Source organism: Ambystoma mexicanum, chromosome 11, assembly GCF_040938575.1.
Source record: "Ambystoma mexicanum isolate Mex_15411 chromosome 11, UKY_AmexF1_1, whole genome shotgun sequence".
Lineage (NCBI taxonomy): Eukaryota > Metazoa > Chordata > Amphibia > Caudata > Ambystomatidae > Ambystoma > Ambystoma mexicanum.
In genome coordinates, this window is record NC_090934.1 from 1,462,236,524 (window position 1) to 1,462,261,087 (window position 24,564).

A 24,564-nucleotide genomic window follows, 5' to 3' on the forward strand; every position below is an offset into this window, starting at 1 on the left:
ACTGCGACTCGACTATTGCAATTCCCTGCTAGGGGGAGCCAGTAAGGATTGCATTTATAAACTGCAGAAACTCCAAAATGAAGCAGTACGCATAGTCTATAACATTGCGCGTAGACAATCAGTAACCGCAGCCCGCAAAGAGCTTCATTGGCTCCCAGTGACAGCCAGAATCCTCTTCCAAGTTGTTGACATTGGGACACAAATGTCTCTTTGGGTCTGCACCCCAATACCTAAAAGAGAAACTGGAGATCTACAGACCCAGTAGAACCCTATGCTCAACAGAGGCCTGTACCCTGAAGATCAACTGATTCAAAAGAGTCTGGGGGAACAGCCGTTCCTTCCCTGTTCGGGTAGCGCAGGCCTGAACGAGCTCCATGAATCACTAAGGAAATAAGAAAATTATTCCATCTTTAGGAAACTCCTTAAGACCAGGTTGTTCGCTTAGGACGGACCCCAGTTTGTCTGTTTTACAGCTCTGTCTTAGCGCATGGATGCCTGAGGGCTTTGGCGCTTTATAAGTATATAGATAGACAGATAGATGAAGAAAAGTCTTGAGCTGCTTCCGGAACCGGGGATGGTTCTTCTCAAGTTTCAGAGAGACAGGGAGGCTGTTCCAGAGGGAGGACCAGGCCAAAGAGAGAGATCTGCCCCCAAATCGTTGCTTAGAGAAGCGACTGATCCTCAGGGAGTTGGCGGAGGAAGATCGAAGAGCTTGAAAAGGAAGATAACTCTGAAGAGAAAGCTGAAGGTATTTTGGTCCCAGGCCCCACAAGGCCTTGTGGACAATGCAAAGGGTCTTGAATTTTATCCTTGCAGCCACTGGGAGCCAATGGAGAGATTTCAGTGCTGGAGAGATACGATCCCTGGGCTCAAGGCCACGGACAAGTTGTGCAGTCCTGTTCTGGATGAGTTGCAGAGGACGGAGAGTAGAGGAGGGTAGATTTAAGAAGAGGATGTTACAGTAGTCAAGCCTAGAGAGAACCAAAGCTCTGGAGACAGTGAGCTTCTGGGGGAAGGAGAGGAAAGGAAGAATACCTCAGAGGAGGTTCAGTTGGTAGTTTGACTTTTTAGAGATGTCTGAAATGTGAGGGGAGAAGGAGAGGGTGGAATCAAAGATAACCTTGAGGTTCTTAGCCTCCCAGTTGGGAGCGGGAAGAGGGCCAAGGTAGGCCAGCCGAGAGGGGCGGGAAAGGAGGGTGCAGGTGTGCCGATGAGGAAGATCTCTGTTTTACTGCCATTCAAGCAGAGATCATTGGCGGGGCACCACTCCTGGATTGCAGATAGACAGTCAGGGATGAGAGAAGGAGAAGAAGCAGCAGAGGGGAGTCTGAAGGCGAGCTGGGTGTGAACCGCATAGCACTGGAAGTTGGAGCAGAGAGCAGCAAGAGGTGTCAGGTATTGGTTGAACAACCAGGGAGAAAGGTAAGACCCATGGGGAACACCACAGGGGGGAGGGGGAGGGGGGAGAGAGAGAGAGAGAGAGAGAGAGAGAGAGAGAGAGAGAGAGAGAGAGAGAGAGAGAGAGACCAATTTGGACCTGGGAGGGTCAGAGAGGAAAGAAGTCAGCCAAGTCAGAGCCTGAACAGTGATACCCAGATTATCACAGAGCCTGTTGAGCAGGATGGCATGGTTGACAGTGTCAAAAGGCAGAGGACAGATCAAGTAGGAGGAGGACAGAGGGGAGATTAGAGTCAAGGTTAGAGAGCAGGTCTTCACAGATATTCAGGAGAGCACTTTCCATGCTTTTGGCTGCTCTGAAGCCAGACTGATGGTCATGGGGCAACCAACAGATTCAGGGTGAAGATTAAGCCAGGCGATGGCTAGCTTTTTCAGGAATTTGCCCAGAAAAGGAGTGATAGAGATCGGGTGATAATTATCTGGAAGGGAGGGGTCGGCTGAGGGTTTCTTGAGGAGAGGGTGCACAAGAGAGTACTTAAGGGGTGAGGGGAAGGTTCCAGAGGCAAAGGAGTGGTTGCAGAAATCAGCCAAGGCTGGAGCGAGGGTGTCAATGTGATCCTTGGTGGTTTTGCAAGAACAGGAAAGAACCTGCTTAGATGAGAATTTCAAAGATCGGGCTTGTCTAGAAACCTTGTCAGGGGAGGAAAGAAAAGGCAGAGATGGGGGGGCCGCAACAGGGCCAGAGGAGGAGGAGATAGTGGAGGGAGAAGCAGGAGAAGCAAACGGAGGATGGACAGGATGACCTGGGTTTTAGAGATGAAGTGAGAAGCCAGGGCTGTACAGGGGGCCGGAGAAGGGACAGTAGAGGTAGAGACTGCGGAAGGATTGTCCAATTCCTTGCCGATAAGAGTTCAGCTGAGTTGTTAGATGCCCCAACAATGCAGGCTTGGATGCGAGCTCTCTTCTTGGTAAGGACAGAGAGTCAGTATTGCCTTTTGAGCACGCGGCAGGCAAGTTTGCCAGATGATGTACAAGATGCCGACCGTTTCCTTTCAGCCACCCTACACTTGCGTTTAAGGGTGACAAGGTCAGGGTCTTAACAGGAGTTGCACTTGCTTTTAGGTTTTATGCGGATCCTCATGACAGGGGCAAGTACATCAAGAGTATCAGAGACAGCAGAGCGGAGCATTGAGAGGGCTATGTCAGGGTGTGCAGGAGGGAGAGAGAAAGATGCAGCGAAAGCCTCAGCTGACACACGCTTTAAAGGTCGAATGACTGAGAAGGTGGGTGGAAGTTTGGGGTAGGATTGGCCTGGGGAGTAGTGAGAGAGAGAGATAAGAGGAGAGGAGAAAGTGATCACTCCAGGAGAGAGGAATGGTGAGAGGGTTAGAGAAGATCAGAACATCAAGAGTGTGCCCTGCAGAGTGAGTCGGGCAATCTTGTAAATACGACAGCTTTATTATTTTCCTGCGTACATTTACGCACAAGTTTAGAGAAGATGGCAGTGCAAAGGTCAGATTACTTGACAGAAAACAGAACGCTTATTTTGATTTTTATCTACATGGATGTAATTGCAAGCCATGGAGAAAAGCCTCTGAAATGGAACTCATTTCTCTGAAGCCTTTCAAAAAAAGAAATTGCACACCGTAATAAAAGGAATTGTTTCTTTCCTTCGGCTGTGTTGTGTGTAGATGCTCATGGAGCAAACAGAAGCACTGTGCACATTTATTTTCCTAGCTAAATTATACTTTTTTTTCCAGTGAAAGCAAACCAGTTTTGCACAATTGTATTTTTCTGAGTTGCTATGCTGTGTGAATAATCATGCGGAGGCAGATGATGTACACTTATACTTTAATTTACACTCCAATTATAAAAAGTGTGTAAAATGATGAGTATGCACAGTTATGTTTAAATCCATTCAACCTTGCAGGCAATGGGGTACATTACTATGAATAGTCAGAGGCAGCAGAGTCTTTGCTCAAGGGCGAGTGATTGCCATTACACCAATCACAAGTGTTATATAGCCTCTCAAATCTTCAAAACTACAATACAAAAATCCAAAACCTGACTCTCCAGGAAGTGCAAGCACTGTTCAAAAACAAACAAACGAAAGTTATAATTGTAATTGAAATATAAACTCAGCAAAACCTGTCCTTGTGATAATCCAGATAGGTATTTAACTTTATGTAGCGCTTCATACATGGTTCGTCAAACATCTAGGCACTGTGATTATTATACCTGAGTTGATACTCAGTTTACAGAAATCTGAAGGATGTTAGCTAATAAGATAGCTCAGCCGGTTGAGCGCTCGTTGCTGAGATCTGTAGGTTGCCAGTTTGAATCCCGGCAAGGCCAACTCATCCTTTCGAGGTTGATAAAGGAGTACCAATTTCGGTTTGGTGATTGTGATAAATATGTTCCATGTACAGCGCTTTGCCAAAAGCGCTATATAATTAACAATTTGGCCATGAGATTAGGTATATAATTTCACATTGAGAGTCTCTGCATCTGTGCACTGTTTTATCATAACATTGGCATACCATTAGGAAGCAATAGTGCCAGGAAATGATGACTTTCATTAAACATCAAAAGACAATACTGCTATCGAATCTCAGAACACAAATTATGTAATTGGCTAGGTTTTTGTGTTTTCAACATTTAAATATATACAGGAAGGATCAAATGGCCAGTCCTTAGAGAAATAATGGAAGGTGTATTCTGTCACAGTGCAGAAAGCTGCTGCAAAGTAACGAATTCCATACAGTTTTTGCACACGTCGGCTGGATATCACATACAATTTACTCTCTGACAAAGGAGAAAAATCATTTTTACTCTTGAAATCACAATTACTCTCAAAGTTTAAAAATAGTTAGTACAATTCTCCCACCTCAAAATCTTATCGGAGCACTGGTTACATGGTTTAAATGCTCAGCCTCCACCCCAGGCTGGGATCTTTATTAAAAATGTTTTCCTCCTTACAAAACAGGGACATTGAAAGCGGTTTACTTTCCACCTATCTGGTGTCTTTTCCCAGTTATAGCTAACAACTGGGATACACAATTTCTCTGCATAATCGTTCACATGTAATGGCTAAAATGGTCAGACAAGATCTTGCGAGAAGCTACTAAATGACAGAGACCATAGAGACAACAGGTTCTTTAGGAAGGGATCACATGGAGTTAAAGCTTGGGGCATCTTATTAGCCATTGTTCTATTGGAACTGGAATGTTTTGGCTTTTTTCACTTGTAGCGCCCGACCCTCTGCTGCTGATGGTGATTATAGATTTGGGGACAACGTTGCTATAGTGGACTAGCTCCTCAGATGGTCGGACTCCCAAAACATTTGCTGGGTTAGTGGGAAGCCACCTCCCGTGGTTGCCCCTCTCCCCTGGGATTCTATAAAAACCAAGAGCAGACTCTTAATTTCTACAAGCTCAGACAGGACGAGAATGCATTTACATTTGTACCCACATTCCATGAAGCCCCCCTTGGTAGCTGGGTCGGCAAGGTGCGATGAGCGTAGGCCTGATGAAGTGGGCACTCGTGAAGGGCTGGAGCCCGGTGGGGGGGCAGCTTCCCGGTTGCAGGTTAGGCTCAATCTTGTCCAAAGGAGTGCCGAAGGAGGAGAGCCTTTTATCAAAAAACAGCCTCACAGACTGTGCTCCGTTTAACCTCTGTTCCCACAATTTCCATTTGGGCACTAGAGTACTGTTCAGCCCCAGTGAAAGTGCTCACATCTTGGTCACTGTGACAGGGCCACGTGGAATAGCTTTCAATGTCCTTGCAGACGTTGGGCTTTTCCTGGTTATCCCCCCACCCCAGTAAGCAATTTGGAGTTTGGCTGATAATGGGGGTCTGTCCTGTGCTCCCCAGTACTGACACAGGTGCCAATGCTGGTCCAAGTCTGTTCATGTCAGATTTAGTTAAGGCAGTGTCAGTAGCAATGGTATTGATAACAGCAGGATCCGTTGCTGGGGACTTATTAATGATCAAGGCCTCAGGGTCAGAATGGGTGAAGGGTCACCATTGCCACCCATAGGGACCCCATTATTACTGCAACCATTGGAGGGTGGGGAGGGGGCCTGGCATGTCCTTGTGCGTAAATGGGGCGACTAGAGGTGCCTTGATAGTAATTCCGATTGGGTACATCCCCCTCAAACATCCTCATTAGTGCCAAGGAGCTGGTGGATTTCCTTAATCACAAAGTAGGGCTGTTGATTTTTCCCTCAACAACGGGGTACGCATTGTCAGTGCCTTGTGGAGGGAGGGTGGGGGGGGGGGGCATGCCCATTTTCGCTTAACAATCAGTATCTTACATCTCACTATTGCACTGTCTTGCATGATGGAGATGTGGTTAATTATGCTAGGCACTCAAGAAGTGCTTGGCTTAACTTGGCTTGGAGCAGCTTGGTAAGCACACAGTCAACTGGAGTATTTTCAAAGGCTCCAGAACTCCCTGCTGCCCCACAGCCTTTTAGTTATTTGCCTCTCACATTAATCAGGCTGCCACAGTGTTTAGAGCAGGGGTCTCCAACCTTTACGTTAGCTAGAGCTACTTGTAGTGGAGGCCAACAGTGGAGAGCTACTAGCGGGCGATATCGGGGTGGGGATATTTAGAAACCTTAGAATTTTCACCAAATTTTTTTTGGCTCCATTATTTCCCCTCTTTAAACAGATGGAATAGCATATGCCTTCACGAATATATTAAGAACTTCAAAAACCTCTTTATTGCATTATTATTCATTAGTAGCTGTCTCAAAAAGACAGATATTTGTTGGACTTCCACACAAATATCCTGCAATTTTTGTGCCCCTTCCTTTGCGTTTTATGCAGGCTTTCTACATGCTAGGCACACTATTGTTTTCCAAATGTGCATTTCACACTTCCATAAAAAAAAAGTAATTTCCAAATTGAAAAATGCTGCTTGCATTCACGAGTTTTCTTTGAAATGTTTTTTTTTGTCAGACACCTCACATACTCCGTTATTTGCTGGTATGATAGCTCAGCGGGTTGAGCGCTCGCTGCTGCGATCTGAGCGTGATCTGCAGGTTGCAGGTTAAAGTCCCGGCAAGGCCAACACATCCTTTCATCCTTCTGAGGTCGATAAATGAGTACCAATTTCAGTTGGGTGATATTGCATGTAAATATGTGCTCTGTAAAGCGCTTTGGATTAAGGCGCTATATAAATAACACATCATTATCATTATTTGGGTGCCCCTCTGTGTTTTAGTACAAGTTATATTTATTAAGATTTTAAATTCTTGTCAAACTGGTTAATCACAAATAAATGCTTCTATTATGCTGATAGCAGTTTTTAGAAAATTAAACTGTGGGTTCATGGGTGCCAACTTCTGATTTTCACTACAGGGGCAGAAATATCCCCACCTCAGCCCTGAATATAAGCAAGCAACCAGCCCAACCCATACCCTGGCCAAACACATTGTATAGCACTTTTTTTTATAAGGCATTGCAAAAAGTCATACAATTAACAACCTGTAGTTTTGAATATATAACATCTCAGCATCGGTCTGTCAACCTGCTGAGCTACCCTGGTAGGCTTCTACTGTACAGCGTGTCTATGGATAGCTTAATGTACTAAAAGTGGGTGTACCTGTGTCATGGAAGTGATTTAAAGTGGAAATGTACAATGTGGAATTTGGAAAGAAGCCACATAAAAGAAATTGTACCATTTTCTAAATATTATTTTGAACATTTCCAGGCGAGCGGCTACTGTGATATTTTCATTGCGTGGTCACAATGATCCTGATCCTGCCCCAGCCCCTCCAACATCTCTGGCAAACAAGAGCAGCTTGCTTAAGCAAGACTGTCGTGGGGACGCACAAGGCCAACTGTGGTACTACGGGCGGCCTGCAGAAGCATAACGTGATACTGACACTTGTCAGTGGATTTACAAGCATCTCCATGTGGCACAGCAGCCAACCCCCCCCCCCCAATTGGGGCGACCAGGGTTCGGATCCTGAACATGGAAAATAGCTGCAAAACGCACCATTAATAATATAACTTAGGATAAATGTTTATTTTTCGGTATCTTCAGCGCGGGCGACTGAAAAGGCTCAGGCGAGCTACTAGTCGCCCGCGATCGACTGTTTGGCGACCTCTGGTTTAGAGCAATCTAGTGACACCCCCTACCTCAGGTGATCAGGAGTCCCTCAGCATACAGTGTCCTCTTGTCCTCTCACCAAGCTGGTAAGGTAATTCCAATGCGTAATGCCATGAAGGCCCCATAAGCCGATTTTACGAGTCAATACAAATATGTATCCTATTAAGCAAGAGAGATGCAGCCATGATGTACATATTTTTACATTAGAGCAGGGGTCTTCAAGCATACGTTATTTTTTTTTTTAGATTGGATGAAATGGGCAAGGGCGGCTCACATGGTCGGACTGGAGCATAAAACAGTCTCAGGCACCAATGAAAAAGTGGCCTGCAGTTGCAAATGGATATTCATTCCTTTAGTCACAGACTGAATAGTACCCAAGGGGGTGTTTTGTGTTAAAATGGAAGCAAATTGCAATATTTAAAGAATATTTATTCAGCAACAATGGTCCAAACTACTAGCTGGCATAGTGAAGAAACTCATCAAACTGGCCCACATTAGCCAAAAAAGTGGCTCATTTTGACTGGCCCACACTAACATTTTGCATTTGTGTGCTCATCCATAATGGGGGAGGGGTGTCCACCCAGTGGCCCCCCTCGCCCATTATGGAGGAGCAGAGGAGCCAGCCCAGTGAAACACTGAGCACTCCCTCTGCTGCCTTTTCCAGCTGAGGGAGTGCTCCTGGGCTGGCTGAACTTTCAAAGGGAAACAATGTTTCCCTTTGACAGTTCGTTCCCCAGCTGCACAAGCTCACTGAGCCATGCAAGGCTGGGGGCGTTTTGATTCGCAGGCCTTGCATAGCTCATTGGAAATGCTGGCTGGGGCACTGCATGTCTGTCTGTGCGAGGGGGAGCTCTGGCGCCTTCTCGCACATATGGACAGAGCAGCCTGGAGCAGGGCACTTCAGCACTCACATGCAGGCTCCTGCAGAAGGTACGTTTATGTTTATTTATAAATGTGGATGGATGTATGCTTGTGTTATGAGTGAGTGTATGGTGATGGGTGCTTGTATGAATGATAGAGTGATTGCTGTGTGAATGTGTGTGTGTGTGTGTGTGTGTGTGTGTGTGTGTTTTGGTCCATTGAGGTGATTTTGGCGAGTGGGAGGTGGTGGGGGAAAGGGGGGAGTAGGGTTGTATGTTGCACAGTCCCCCTACCCACTTGCCAAAATCAGCTCTTCGTTTGAGGTGCTGTGGAACCCAGGGGACAGGGATGGTATTTTTTTTACTGGATATCTATTATAGATGTCCAGTCAAAAATACCATGCTGTCTCCCTTCGCCCCCCAGTGCCAATTGCAAACTGTTCGTCTTTTTACCCATTTGTTTTTTAACTATGCTCTAAAATGCAACATTTTAACCTATTTTTTGTTTAATTCACAGGGTGGCAGCCGCCCACCCCCCAAATCCCCCTTGATTGGTTCAGGCTCCCTCACTATGGCATTTTTGTGGGAAATATGTATGCCTCTCCACTTAAAAAAAAATTCACCTACTGCCACTGGCCCTCGGACTGTGTTGGTAACGGGGTGGGGGAGCCCAGGAACGGTGGTGGGAGCAGGATGCACGGTAGTACTGGGATAGTGGTGAAGCAGGTTGGGGAGAACCCAGGGTCTGTGATAGGGTGGGGAGTGCTCAGGGACTGGGTGGGATAAAGGACCTCAGCGACTGTGATGGGAGCCAGTGGGGAGTCCAGGGACTATACTGGGAGTAGTGTGCGCTGACGGGTATAATAATTCATAGCCATTTGTACATCCTGTCTATTTGGCATTGGGGGGGGGGCGGGGGAGCCTGCCCAAATTTTGCTCAAGGGGGACCAGGCCAAAAAAGTTTGAAGACCCCTGCATTAGAGAAATGGTATTGTAAATGTAACTGTCTCCAAGTATTAGGTGCCATTCGTTAATCGAAGGCCGTCATCTTCCAATTAATGGTTGGGGGGGGTCATTTAGCATTGAAGTCCCTCATATTATAACCTCTCTCTTCTGTTGCTTGTGTCACCCGCCAGTTCACCCCCGTATGAGGAACAGTATCACATGCTCTCTCAGTGGGATTGGAGGGACAGTGCAGGGCATTAGAAGGGTGGAGAGCAGGTAGCCTACTAGCAGGCGGGGCTGTCAATCTCACTTCCCAGCATCGCAAATATAGGCAACCTGCCGCATCCTAGCACCTGCACTAGGCTCTGCAGGCACTTGTACGTCCAGCCCTTTCCATTTTCCAACACATTATTTCCCATGGCGCCTCAATGCTCCGCTCCAACAGCTAATAGCCTCCATACCCCCCCGCCCCCGCACCCTCCTGCCTCGAGGGCCCTCCTCACCTGCACCAGTATGTGCCCCACGCCGCCCGCCCCCAGCCCTGCCATGTCGGGCGCTCGCCTCACTCTGCAGCGGGGCTCCAAAGAGAGGCAGGCCGCGCTCCCCCTCTGTGTACAGCACGTGACCTCCGCCATGGCAACGGGACACGCCGGGGGGCGGGGCCTCGGGGGGTGGGGGCCAGCAGTGCCACTGGCAGCTGTAGACACTAAGGTAGGACTGCGCCGGAAGCCAGCCCCGGCCCGGAAGTACGCGAGGCGCGTGTCGCTCTGTGGACACAGCGGCCGTTTATTTCAATCTACGGTGGCAACGCTGCATTACACGCGCGGCTCTTCTCCCGGGTCTCCGCCCTACTTCAGGGCTCCTTCTGTTGATCATCGTGCCCGATGTCCTTGCTTTCCCTCCTTACGCCCGTCTCTTCTCCCCCCCAGCATTGCCCCTTTCCTAGCATGCATGGTTGGCCCTCTGTTGCCATGGAGACAGGCGGCTGACAGCGCCGGCACTTGCTTCCGGGTTTCATATACCGGAAGCTGGTGCGGTGCCAGGCAGGAAGTGACTCGGAGCTGCTTTGCAGCAACCATGGCCACAACCCCGTGTGCTCTCATCACCAGCACCGCTGCCGGTTACCGAGGGGAGGAGCTAGTAAGAGGTGAGCAGGTGTCATTGAGTACTAGGGCTTGGAGCTAAGCATGATGCGGGTACATGCTCTGATGACTTGCTGGTCATCTTCGTTGCACCGCCACTCTTCTCTTTGTGACTGTCCATGCACGTGAAGGTAGTCTGCGCGCACCCCACACTCGTGGCTGCCAAGTGGCCCCAGGCACTGCCTCACACTGGGAGCCAGTCTTGCTTTTAACTTTGCATGCTATGCCAATGCTTGCAATCGGAAAACGAAACTACAAGTTTCAGTATGCAATGGGGAAAACGGGACTTAACTCGAGGTGGGTGTCATGCATGACACAGGATAACTTAGCACCCGTGTGCATTTTCCCCAAATAATTCTGTTAGGATTGATGCTTGGGTTCAATGAATGGAGTGAGTCATTCAGCTTGGGTTAACTTCTTTACTAAGTTGACACAGAAGGTAAGTACAAATGGAGTAATTAAGTTAAGTATATAACAGGGAGAGACATCCACTGGCCCCCCTCATCCTCTAACCTTCGGGCCCAACTGATAAATGTAGAACACATAGACACACTGCATTCATAACATTCCACACCAGCATTCTATTAGGGACTCAAGCTTGCACACCAATCAAACAAATGAAAACACAGACATAACAAATTACCCTCGAATATCTATGTTTGCAGGCTGTCCCTCCTCCCCCCTGTACTTGCCAAAGGAAATGAGACAATCGGATCGAGAAGACCTGGAAGGCTGAGTGTCCGGTCTATCGTGATAATCGGTGACAATTAGCCAATATGCTTAGATGGGTTACATAGGAGATCACCCCTTAGAGCAGCTAAAGCAAAGTCGTGATCAGCACTACCTCGCAGATGTAGCAATAATAGCACATGAAAATGCCAGGGGTAGACTAGCTGGCAGCCCTACAGATGTCCATGATTTAAGCTCCAGTTTCCTTTTCCCAATGCCCTAAGGGGGATTAGTGCTCAATAGAATATAGGCCAGGGAGATGGCCTATTCTAAATGATAACAAGACAGAGCTGCTGATTGTCAGATCCCCCACACCACCTCAAATGCCTTGATCCGCCTTGTCCTCATTTTTAATCGAAGGAACCTCCATACATGTCTCTAAACACGTAAAAACATTAGGAGTCTACGTAGATGCCAAGCTCTCCATGACCGCTAACATCAATGCCTCAGCCTCCTCAACAGCCTACACCGCCAAGCTTATTAAGCAGACCATTCCTGTCTCCAGAGAACTGCCTCACATTGGCACAAGCTATCATAAACAGTAAACTTAAAACGTTCTCCTTACGGGCACCTGAAAGAAAAACCTTGCAAAACTAAAACTCCTCCAAAACAAAGCCCTTTGTACTGCCTTGGGCCTTTGTCACTCGGATTACATCTCAGCACCAGACCTGAGGTCCATTGGCTCCCCATAAAGCCTACATTGAATCCAAGACTCTTGACTATCGTGCACAGATGCATATACAATGAAGCCCCTCACTACCGGAATGTGACAATCGCTCAGAATCTTAATCTCTTGATTTGTCCCCTGGATCTTGGGGAGAGAACCAGGATAGATAACTGAAAAAGAAGAGGATGAGCCATGGCTCTTTGTAGTAGCAGAGGAAGCCCTAATTTCTGGGTCTATAAGGGGCGGTAGTGATGAACCTGGCACTGCCCTATGTGATGGTTCGATGATTTCCAATCTCTTGAGGCACAAGTGGGTGGGGCGAACGTAAGGAAGGCTTTGCAGTCAGTGATTGGCGGTAACATCAATTCCAGGACCCTCGAACAGGACAGGGGAAGCTTGGTGTTTCATGTTGATGCAAACAGGTTCAACTCCGGCCACACACATAGTCCAGTGATCATCTGGAACGCTGCTAGGTTGGTAAATCCTGTACAGAGGGAAACACTGCTGAGGGAGCTGATAGCCCCTGTGATGGGACAGGCCTACAAGAATAGCAGATTCCGTTCAGCCCTATTCTCGATGACTGAGGCTATCCAGGCCAACTGATGCAACCCCAGGCCCCACTGGCTGTTAACATAAACCACTGTGGTGGTGATTGCCGTCTGGATCCAAACCGGTCTGCTCACGATCTGCAGCAAGAAAAACAGCAGTGCTCGCCTGAGTGTTTCCATTTCCCAACTTGAGAGTTGTGGTTCCGGATAACACTCCTCATGAGCTTGCATCCCTCTTGTTTAGGACCGGATAGGTGGTTTAAGAGCCAATCCCTCTGTAGGTTTTCTGGAGTAAATCATTACTGTAGAGCTAGTCTAATCTGGGCACTGACAGGGATATACTGCTCAAATTTCACAGATGTTCGAGTCTGTGACTATGAAGGCGATACAGGAGGTGGCGAGGGTGAAGATGTGCCCATAGCGAAACACACAGGCCAGCATCACATCCGAAACTATCCTCTATATCCATGCAATGTTGCTCTGTAGATGACACAAGCTTAACACCTCCCGAATGATCCAACTGCACCTGCCATGAGGTTTTAGGATATGATCAGAAACCATGCTCCGATAAACAGGAGATCCTGTGATGGAGTTGGCCGAGACTTCGTGATGTTGATGACCATTATTTTATATATATTTTTATACCAAATGTCAGCCTCGATGCGTGCTGCAGATGGCCCTAGAATCAGCAGATTTTCCAAGTAGGGAGAAGATGACCATCCCCTCCTGGTTTTGCGTCCCCACAGAGGGTGCCTGGATATTGGTAAAAACCATCAGGGACTTGAATGAAGAGGACATTTTTCTGTGCAGTAGTTGTGCGGCTGGAAGAATTGGAAGAGCACTGTGTCACCTGCTTCCACTTTACTGAACGTTTTTAACCTCTACATTGCAGAGCACCACTGCATTTGCTTCACCTGTAATATCAGTCTGAAATGAGTGAACCTCAGCACCTGTGGGGAATTTTAAAGTCTGCCATGAAATAAGAGATTCCCCTTCTCACACAGACGCACACAAAACTGTGCTGCGCCCGAGGATGGCTTCTGGAGCAGCCAGGATCTTGCTTCACAAGCAAGGCTTTTCCGCCCTTAAAGCAGTAGTGTGGGTGCAAGAAGTGAATGAGGGGAATTAACCATACCTGTTTGCACTCTTCCTGCCATGGCCAGTAGAGAGCGGAAATGGTGGAGGTTGAGCCGGCAATCCTGTGCCAGCCCGCCACATAATGTGAGAAAGCCTTGTCAGAATGCAGGCGGCTGTGGCATCTGCAAATTTTGACCCTCTGGACCCCATTACACTTGGCCCCGCTTGAGGTTTAGGGGGCCCACCTACTTACTGAGTATGCCCCAAAAGCCTCAACTGGATCACAAGACAAGCAGGAGATCAAAGGAAAATGCAGCCTCACCCCGGAAGAAATGTCCAGAAGGGAAGTACATAAAACTGGAGGATTGTGGGTATGACTACCCCTCTTGTACACAGGGACGAGTGGAAGAGGAAGCCAGCAAATCTAAGTGTTTAAAGGGATTTCTTTGGGAGTATGTCTGCAGTGAAGGCAGACTGCCTTCAAGTGTATGGACTGGATGCGGAAGAGAGGATGTGGGGGTAATAATGGATTGGGGTGGTGGTGAAGGTTGAGTACAACAGAAGGTGGGGCGGATGAGCTGGGTACTAGGAGAGAAGCTACTGAGCAATGGTTTTCACAGGACTTGGCGAGGGTGAAACATTTTGTGAAGCCCCCATCTTTCAATTTATTTGCACTGGCCTAGCTTGGCCACCAACAGGAGACGCAAAAAACCATGCCTTGATTGTATGGGTGGAGAAACCTTATTTTGGTTTATTATTGTTATGCCTGAAAATAAAAGAAAACAAAGCCATGTTCTTAGGTGGAATTTAAATCCACTCTTTGTAAGATGGTCAAAATCCCCCACGTGCCATCAAAGGTATCCAGTAAAACCATTTCTAATTCCTTCCTGGAATTGCGAACGCAATAAAATAAGGATCAGTCATTCCAATTGAGGTTAATTCGAGAGCCTGAGTATGCTACTGTTGGATGGCAAGCATATCACTTACACCTCACTGCCTTTAAGCAGTGCTTTACATTCTGGCCAAACCTACAACAGATTCTTCTTTACAGCGGACAGACCCTCCTTATGCACGTAAGTAGCCATTTCGAGGGATCCTCCGTCACTTTTTGAATCCCAGTTATCGCCTGCGCTGCCTATGCTTTTTCAAGAGGAGCCATGTATCTCATTTAAACACACACACAATCTGACTATTTCCAGTTAGTTTCTACTGAATCCAGTTGATGACATATGGGTTTTTGAATTTGTCCATCCCCATACACTGCCACAAGCCACGCAGAGATCAGATTAGGAATGAGGACCACTTCATCTACTAAATTAGGTGTCCATGGCCGTATTTGAACGACCTTGATATATGTAATTCGTTACTATCAAGAGAACGACTAAACTTGAGCATGACTGAAGACATATCAACTATAAAATATTAGAGACTAGCCTGTAGCACAACTCATTTGAGACTGCCTTGAATGATGATGAGTGCAGACATTTGAATAAAGAATGCTATTAATATAAGATTGAGAGACCAGTTGGGAGTAGACCAAACAACCAAACGTTTTTCAGATAGGTGATTATGGTGCAGTAACTAATAGAAAATCACCCTGAAGAAGACCTTTGAAAGGTTGAAACACGTGTTGGCTAGTTGAGCACAGCGTGTGTAATTTAGAAAAAGAGGTACAGGCGCCCCTTTATCAGAAAAAACACGGCCTAATGACATGCTCAATGGTAAGTTACCCACCCGAGAGTCCGCAGCCACATTTTAGCTCACTGTGCCTTTCACAAAGGAGGAATATCCATTTGCATATAAGTCTTTGTCCCGCCCACTTGAGCAGTCCAGCACCGAAAAGGGGCGGCTTTGGTCTCGTTAACCTGATGAACTACTTCCTGGCAGCCCAGTTGGCGAGCGCGGCGGCCTGGATGAACCCGGAGACACCCCCAATATGCTCCCGCATGGAGCAATCCAGATGTCGGCCACAACTACATTCCCTGGGACCACACCGAAGCAAGGGACCGCAGGTGCTAGTAGCCACCAAAGCGACTCTCGAGGCATGGGCTTGGGCCCGTCGGAGGAGGAAGATACCCAGGCCCCTGAGCCCGCTATCCCCGGTCTTCGGAAACCCTGACTTCAGACCAGGAATGGAGGCAGCCCGTTTACACCGATGGACCAAATGTGGAATCCGAACCCTCTCCCAACTCTACGAAGCCAACTACCCACTTAGCTTCGAGGAATGCAAAGCTAGCTTTCAACTAACAGAAGGAGAGAGGTTTATATACATCCAACTCCGACACTGGATCCCGCGGTCCGTCGGGGAGCCACCCGGGACCTCCATCCACTTGAACTGGCAACGGAAGAAAGCACAGGCCGAGGTCAGATCACTAAACTGTACCGACTCCTCCGGGAGGACATGCTAAAAGTCAGACCGCCATACATGTCCGGATGGGAAATGGACTTGGGACACCCCATAGAAGATAAAACATGGGTGGAGATAGGGTCCAGGATCAACTCGACATCCAGATGCGTCACAAACAAGGAATGCGCCATGAAGTTCCTGCATCGCTGCTACTATTCGCCAGTCCGCCTGCATCACTGTAACGCTGACATTGATCTGAGCTGCTGGAGACAATGACCCTGGTTTAAGGCTTAGATCCTAGTTTCATGCAGTGTAGGGCAAGTTTGTTAATTTGCAATTTCCTTATGTTACGAATTCCAGAGTAGAGAAAAATAAAATAATTTCCGTCTCTCTAAAAAGACGGTTTGACGATGAGGCATCCACATGGTAGTGTTCATTACACTTTGCTAACTGTTAGCTTTGTTGTGTCGTGTTAAGGTTCTAAAAAGCATGTTGACCAAGCTCATTTAAAAACAGCATGTTCCCAAATGAGGGTCACTTGCATTGATTGGTCCCACTTTAGGGTGGGCTTGTGAGAGGACCCTAGGGCTTACCTGAAAAAAGTCCAATTTGTGCTCCAAGCGTCGATGATGGAAGAAGGACTAGATATGACGCTGCCTTTGAGGCAGAGTAGTCCTACCTTCATTTCCATCGGATTTCTGATGGCGGACTTGTTTTGGGCTATGTTAGTCATGTGCATATTGCTATAGGGTCTTTGAACCCAAATTGGTTTTAAATCCAAGTATGTTGTAAGTTCGGTAATGGATATCTAATGTTGTTTTTTGTTTTTTCAGAGTCCAAATTCTAAAATCTTGGTTTGCACTCTATTTTGACTTCTAATTTAAAGCGTAAAGAACGTTTATCAAACAGCATTTTTTGTTACTGAAATAGTATGTCTAATGAAAGCACATGAATATCTTGATTTTAAATGGTTTTGATTTCCATTTATACCGCTAAGCATTCTGGTAGTGGTAGTTCTTCTCTGCCTTAAAATATTCATGTATTGATAGATTAAAAACCTAGATTGACAAGCTCAATACTAACATAGGTGGAATTCTTGATTAGAGGTGGTTTCAAATTGCAGAATTTCAACCGCTATGCATTCTGATAGTTGTGGTTTATATCTAACCTTTCCATTTTCTATTTAGGTACATGAGAGGCTAGGTTAGTATTTCCGATGCTGAAAATGGATGTTATTTAGATTTAGGAGAAAATATAGGTTGCAAAACTTTTTCTGGTCCTATAGAGTCCACATTCTAAATTCTGGGTTTGCACTCTACTTAAACAAGAATAGAGAACGTTTTTCATACGACATTTTTTGTTGTTACTGGAAATGGGAATCTGTCTGTGAATATCTTAATTGTAATTGGTTTTGGGTTTTGCAATTCCTACCGCTATGCATTCTGGAAGTGGTAGTTCTTCTCTGCCTTTTAAATATTCATGTGTTGATAGATTAAAACCTAGATTGGCATTCTCAATACTAATATGGGTGGAAAGTTTGATTGCAAGTATTTTCAAATTGCAAAAAAAAATATATATTTTTTTACCACTAGGCATTCTGGTAGTTAGATTATGAGAAAATAGGGTGCACAACTTTTCCACTAAGTGATTTTGGTAGTTGTAGTTCTCGTCTTCCTTTTTATATTTCGAGTTGTGTTGGTGTACCTTACATCAAATGGTCGCCCTGTATCATAAAAACAACACCATTTCTTTGTCGGAGTTTAGGCCCTGTTTTACAGCTTTGAAGTGACAGATAAGTCTTTCTCCCTCCTGGCAAAGTCGTAGTTCCTGGTTTCCTCCTCGTCTACCCAGCTGATTCTTTTTAAGTCCAACAAATTTAATTTCTCTTTTGTCCCGTAGTTGATGGAGGGTTTGCCAATGTTCTGATAGTGGCAAGTTCTTGTCTTGACTTCTGATTGCTGATAGAGCGACAGTTTATTTGTTCACTGATAAATGTTTGTGTTCCATTTTTGTCCTTGAAAATGTTTGTGTTTGGTATTGCATGTTCACACATTGAACAGAAACCACATTTCCTAAATCCAAAAGTTGGTTGTTTTAACCAAGTTGATGATCTTATATCCTCTTTCTCTGGTAGTGAGGGGCTTGGGCTGCTTTTCAATCTTTTTGCTCTTCTGTAGATTAGGGTCGGTTGATCTTTGATGTAATTTCTGAAATAGGGATCAAGTTTTAGTAAGTACCAGTTATTTTTTTAGTATTTTCTTGATTTCACGATTGTTTGCACAATAGGTGGTAATGAATTGAACTTTGTTGTCCTGTGTTGTTTCTTTGATGGTTTGGGTTAGTGTTTCTGATATTTTCATTTTGTGCACTTTGTTCCATGCTGTTGTGATTGATTTTTGAGGGTACCCTCTAGCAGAGAATCTTGTGGTTAATAATTTGCATTCTTTATTGAAAGTATCTTTGTCCACACAATTTCGTCTTGCTCGTATGAATTCCCCATTGGGGATGTTTCTGATGCTTCTTCTATCATCCAAGAGGCAGTCTAACTGACTTGATGCTTGGAGCACGAATTGGACTTTTTTCAGGTAAGCCTTAGGGTCCTCTCACAAGCCCACCCTAAACTGGGACCAATGCCCCTCATTTGGGAACATGCTGTTTTTAAATGAGCTTGGAAGTTATCAACGTGTAATGAACACTACCATGCGGATGCCTCATAGTCAAACTGTCTTTTTAGAGAGACTGAAATTATTTTATTTTTCTCTACTCTGGAATTCGTAACATACTATAAGAAGGAAATTGCAAATTAACAAACTTGCCCTGCACTGCATGAAACTAGGATCTAAGCCTTAAACCAGGGTCATCCTAAATTTGTTTACTTTTTCTAGCAAATGGGATTTGACCCCAATTGCTAACTGGACTGCAATAAAGCAGACTATCGGGACTGCAATACTTTAGGGTAAGAAAGCCCATTAATTGCAACCAAATGTTTCATGCATATGCATTTCTTAAACAAAACAACAAACGATGACAACAGTTAGGTTTTCTTTTCTGTGAAAGGGAATGAGTGGGAAGAAACTTTTTAGGAAAATACTTACCAGGAAGAAGTAGGGGACAAGATGAAACAGACATTTAGAATGATAAATGGGGCTGAAATTGCTCAAAAGTAATTGTATGTATATGTCCATTTTCTTTTCACTTTCTCATCGCCAAGTAATCCCACGGGGTACTATAACAGTATGAAGGGGCATTTTAGACCCCATTCTAACACATGCTTTTTCTGTAGGTTTATGCTGCACAAATGGTTTATGGTTAAATTTGTTGTGTTTTTTACTTCATGTATTCACTCTCTCACATGTTTTTGAACAGGGAAATGAATATGCAAATATCTTTAAGTTCTATGACAAGATTTCCCATTTTTTATTTCTTTCTATTTCAATATTTTTTGTCACAGAAATGCCGGATTTGAGAAAGGCAAAGTGTAATGCCGAAACACATGTCATCCAAAAGGGCCTTGAAGTATCACAAAAATAAAAAAATCTACACGCAGACGGACTTGAATGCTTTCATTTATTCGTTAGGAAATAGCATAAGTCATATATGTGAAGACGGGAAATACTGGCGCAAAGAAAGGTGCAAACAAAACCAAAAAAGTTTTCTATAATTAGGATATGAGAAGGTGACTAATTTTGTGAGAAAAAAACATACTTTTGCATAGCAATAGAGGTGAACTACTACATTTGAAAATGGGGTGCCCTGGTGCAAATGCCTGGCCCCAGGTTATGTGGCTGCAGAGGCTTGTAACTACTCGGAATTATGGCCCCCAGGCTGATGTTCACTAAGTGAGAAGGGCAAAGCTTAAAGGCCTTCAGGCATTGAAATACACAAACATATTGATGGTAGTCAACAGGAGAAAGTATGAGCAGCTCCAGGTGCCCTATCAGATTCTGTATCTGGGGTGAACTGATGCAGGACTACCCTGCGGCTGGACCACCAAAACAAAAGAAAACAATGCTCTGCTTCACACTGCTCTGTGTCCAGAAGGGAAAGTGAAGTACTGTTTATCCTGCACCACCAGGGAAAATTGGCCCTCCTGTCCCTCCCCCTCGTCATATTCCTACACTGAAACCATGATCCTTATGGCAGGGGGGAGGGACAAAAGTGAGTAGGGGCATGGCTCTAAACTCGCTTTTGTTTGTAGGGATTCACCCGCCTTGGACTCATTCACCGGTCCTGCCACAATCACCCCTTGCCTTCCATAAGCTCCACTGGGGTCACCTTCTTAGTCCTGGCAAATCTTCACCAGTTTCCAAAATGTTTAATTTTTCATTGACTTCAAAAATCACCTTTCGACATCCCCTGCATTAGTGTCTGAAATCTTTGAGAGGTATTGTATGAGAAAAGGTGTGATGATGTGAGTGTCGATAGGAATGACTAATACAGGGACTGGAGCTAATCAATGCCTAGTGACGGGATCTATTGAACAGTAAGTACCCTTCAAAATTTGCTAGAGATGAGTAACAGAGGACATGCTAGTTGCCTTTGGGTTCTTTAGAGGATCCCGAGAGAAGTGAGTATCATGAATGTACTATTGAGGAATTACAGGAAGAACTAGTCATGTGGCAGTGAGCTACTTGGGTGAGTACATGGAACGGAGTATTGGTAGAAGTGAGTAGTAGTAGAGGAGTAATTGGAGGTGCTTACATGAGTGGTGAGTGTAAAGTGTGAGGTCTCGGGTGTGTAAGGAAGGTATGGTATTAACAGTAAAACAGCCACAAGTGACCACAGTTCAAGGGTGTTTATTGAACTTAAAGGGTTTGAAAAACGCCTATCTAATCCTAAATCTACAGATGGGAGCAAGCTACGACCATCAAATAATAATAACGCAGTCCTAGTAGTGTTGTGTCAAAATAAAAGGACCTATACTAATAAACCTATTGCCAATCCTTACGTCTAAATACAAATAGTGTGGGAAACAATGTTACAAAAAAAGTGTTCACAAAATGATATGTCAGGATGTTCAGGCCGTTGGCCTCCCTTCGCCACGTTTTCAACACGGGACAAGGCGGTACACTCGAGCTTAGCATAGTCTCTGGCTTCTCTAGCACTAGGATACAGTTGAGTCATTAGCATCAGGGCCTACCATGCTCAAGTCCCTTTGCCTATCACAGTCTCTTCATTCAGAGGGCCTGATATGACAAACGAGCAATAACGTTCTTTTCCTCTTTCAGATTTTCACAAGTACTCAATTTCTAGGGCGATTCACTATTCACCTCGAATCCGCCTCAGCCGGGCTCAGATCCTCTCAGCACGATGTTCGTAAATTATCTATGCATCCAATTTCTCGTAGGATAATCTTTCTCGGGTGAATCGGGCTTCACCCCGTATCCCGCACACCTGGACTTCGATCCCCATCAGTCGGGTTCGGATTCTTTTTAACACAATGTTCAACTTTTTGGGTGTATTTCTGTGCACCCCGGAGCCCCCTAGCCGGGATCAGATCCTCTTTACACACTGTTCAATTAGTCTCCCTCGGCCTTATTTATCAACTATCGAAGACTTTTTTGATTGTGCACAGGGTTTTTGCTTGACCCGTTGCAGGACCACTTCGATTTCACAATTCTTTCACTCTTCACATTTGCCACCTTTGAATGAGCACCCACATGGCGCCGGACCACTCTGTCTATGGTATCATATCTTGGCTTCAATCGCTCATCTGCTGCACTGTTCTCTTCAGCTTTCACTATACAATGTTGCCACTTGCAACCTTGACTTCAACACAGACCATTCTGGTATCAGTCTCCCCAACTCACCGGCTGTGCTGACTTCACTGGCGCTGCTTTGTTGTAGCAGCCAAGGACAGTACCACAGCGGCAAACGGTTCTCCCTGCCTTAACTATCAACGCCGGACATCCCCAGGTACCTCCGACACACAATGCAGGATTCTTCAGCTTTGATTCCAGGTGTTAAGTTTCCTATTTTCAAAGGTCCATGAAAATAAGTCTTTCAATGAAAAGGTCAAGGGCACTTCCTCCTTTCAATCCTCTTCGGTCTTGCCGTCTTTCGCCTTGTATTAAACTGCCATCTTGGAACTGCTGCTTTCTCTGGGTCTTTGCCTTGGTCAGTGTGCTTTCGTGCTTCCCATTTTATCCGTGTGGGGAAGTGTAATAGAAGTAAGGTGTGTGTAATGGTCAGCAGTAATTGCATTACCATTGTATTGGGACATGTCAGGTATATGGCTCAGATGTTAGTTTGTTTTCTCCTGTAGTGAGCTGTCCGTGAGTAAATTGTTTGTGTTGGGAAATGGGGGGTGGGGGGATTGAGTTCCTAAGTACTCTACTTGGTAGGATGGGGTAAAGGTGTTACAGGGAAGGGGATACAGCTTCTCGCTATCCGGTGTCCCACTTCCACTCCCCAAAGACCCCTCACCCAGGTGATCCTCCCACACGGGTCCACCCCCAGGAACTGGATCCAAAAGCAATGGCTTTGTCCTGGCCACCTGAATGACAGATCCCTGGGGACTAGACTAGCGGGTGAGACACCTTCAGGTGCCTCACAGGTGGTCCTGTTGATGTAGTGCTTGGTAAAGAAGTTAATATAGGAGGGTTGGGGGTGTTGATGGATCCTGAGGGAGCATGTTTTGAGAGGTGCCTAGCATGGAATGAGCTAGTGAGAGGTGAAGGATGCTGAAAACTTAGTACAAGGAACCAGCTATTGGAGGGAGTACCAAGAGAAGGTGATGTTGCGTACAAAAGGAGTGGTGTGTGACAGGCAGGGGTGCAACCATTGCATTTACAGGGTCACAGCAAGCCTTGTGGCGTTATCTTTGCTCAAGGTGCTGTCATGGAATGCAACATTGTAGGGAGTGACATCACAGAAGTGACATCACTTTTGGGTGACACGCTGGCTAAGCCTTGTATTTTGTCATACTACTCTGCTTTCCTCCAAAACTGCAAAGCGAAAGATGGAAGATTTTAAATAATCCATAACCACTGACATATCTCTTCCACTGACATATCTCTTAGCAGCTTTCTATACCATGGGACTTCTACTCCTTTACAGAAGATGAAAAACTATTTGCAAACCAGTCTTTGTCCTGCTACCAACGGGAGCAGTACTGCCTGAATTGCTGGGCCACGTCCCCCTCTGCAGGTGGACCCTACAATCCCAGGCATGTTTTGGCCTTGTTGAACTTAATCAGTGAGGTGCAGCTTGTTTCACTAGGCCCATAAAGCAAGGTACCCATGTATGACCATACACTTAAAGAGAGAATCCAAAACCTAAATGAGATGGATAGACTGCTTGGAATCAATCGTAACCAGGGGCATAGCTTTGAGCAGCCTTCCATTCTAATCCATGCAAATCGCTCTTGGTCCTACCACCAATGTGAGCAGTCCGGACTAAACACTGAGTGATCTGCACACCCTCTCCGCCTGTCCAGCAGTTCGGTCTGGACTGCACCTTTTTGGTTGCAGGACAAAGGCTGATTTGTATATGGCTGATTGCCTTCACTAATGGCGCAGACTGTCTAAAAACGTATGGTATGAAAGTCTGCCTAAAGCAGGGATATTGGTAACCGTTAATTCCAATCCTTACATCCTTCACCTTTTTGTTTTTAATCTGCTATCCCTCCAGAATTGTATTTCTCATATACTAATTGTAACAGTGCCATCATTTCCTTCACAAGCATCTCTCCTAGGAGAGAAAGATGGCTGACAAGTAACAAGACCCTGGGCAATGAACAAGTGCATGGACATTTCAGCCTATGTGCTCTACTATGTAAATTATTCATATTATTAAGTATAGATTGAAAACTAGTCTCCTAAACCGTGTATGGGTGTGGAATGTTATATACTGCACACTTAACAATCACTTTGAAGTTATACCAATTTTTTCAGCCAAAGAAAAGAAGACTGATTTAGGTAGAGTGGGTGGCTTAATATCACATAGATCTGTCAATTGCAGAAAACTGGCACTGTAAGTAAGGCATAGTATCAACGTAACAGGGACACAAGTGAACACAGTTCAAGGGTTTTTATTGAACTTTATCAAGGGTTTGATAAACGCCTATCTAAACCTAAATCTAAGATGGGAGCAAGCTACGACCATCAAATATTAATAATGCAGTCCTAGTGGAGTCTCGTCAAAATAAAAAGGGCCTGTACTAAAAAAAAGATTGCCAATCCTTACCGCTAAGCTACAAATAGTGTGGGGGTAATGTTCATGAAAAAGAAAAGTGTTCACAAAAGTCACGATCTTCAGGCCGTTAGCCTCCCTTCCCCACATTTTTAGCATGGGACACGGCGGTTCACTCAAGCATAGCACACTCTTGGACTTCTTCGACATGAGGGCACAGTTCCTTTTACCAACATCAGGGCCTTCTGTGACCAAGTCTCTTATCTTCAAAGTCTCTTGAGTCAAAGGGCCTTATACACCAAAAACAACGAAAAAGTTCCTTTCCAAATATTCAAGTCGGGCGAGCCACTCTTCACACTGGATCCCCCTCCACCGGGCTCAGATCCTTTTTGTACAATTAACCTCACTCAACCAGGCTCAGACCAATTTTAGTTCGTAGGCATCCCTCATTCGGGTTCACATTTGCCACAACAATATCTTCTCTGTTGACAGACTCGTGGTTCACCCCGAATCCCGCTCTTCCGGCCTCAGATCCCCTTTCATACAGTTAGTCTCCCTCAACCGGGATCAGACCAATTACAGTCGTTTTAGCTATGA

General features: G+C 45.6%; 2 protein-coding genes across 4 annotated transcripts in view; one reads left to right on the forward strand and one right to left on the reverse strand.

Moving 5' to 3' along the window:
- The window catches only part of IQCH (IQ motif containing H), a 1,923,049-nt gene extending 1,913,089 nt beyond the window's left edge, over nucleotides 1–9,960 (reverse strand). For both annotated transcript variants that reach the window (XM_069625132.1, XM_069625131.1), the window contains exon 1: nucleotides 9,828–9,960. In XM_069625132.1, coding sequence (XP_069481233.1) covers nucleotides 9,828–9,959 — 132 coding nt within the window. In that variant the 5' untranslated portion in view covers nucleotide 9,960. The remainder of the gene's footprint in view (nucleotides 1–9,827) is intronic.
- Nucleotides 9,961–10,232: 272 nt separating this feature from the next.
- Nucleotides 10,233–24,564, forward strand: part of AAGAB (alpha and gamma adaptin binding protein) — a 429,906-nt gene continuing 415,574 nt past the window's right edge. The window contains exon 1 of one of the 2 annotated variants that reach the window (XM_069625133.1): nucleotides 10,233–10,471. In XM_069625133.1, the coding sequence (XP_069481234.1) occupies nucleotides 10,276–10,471 (196 nt within the window). In that variant the 5' untranslated portion in view covers nucleotides 10,233–10,275. The remainder of the gene's footprint in view (nucleotides 10,472–24,564) is intronic. The other variant, XM_069625134.1, reaches the window with a different exon arrangement.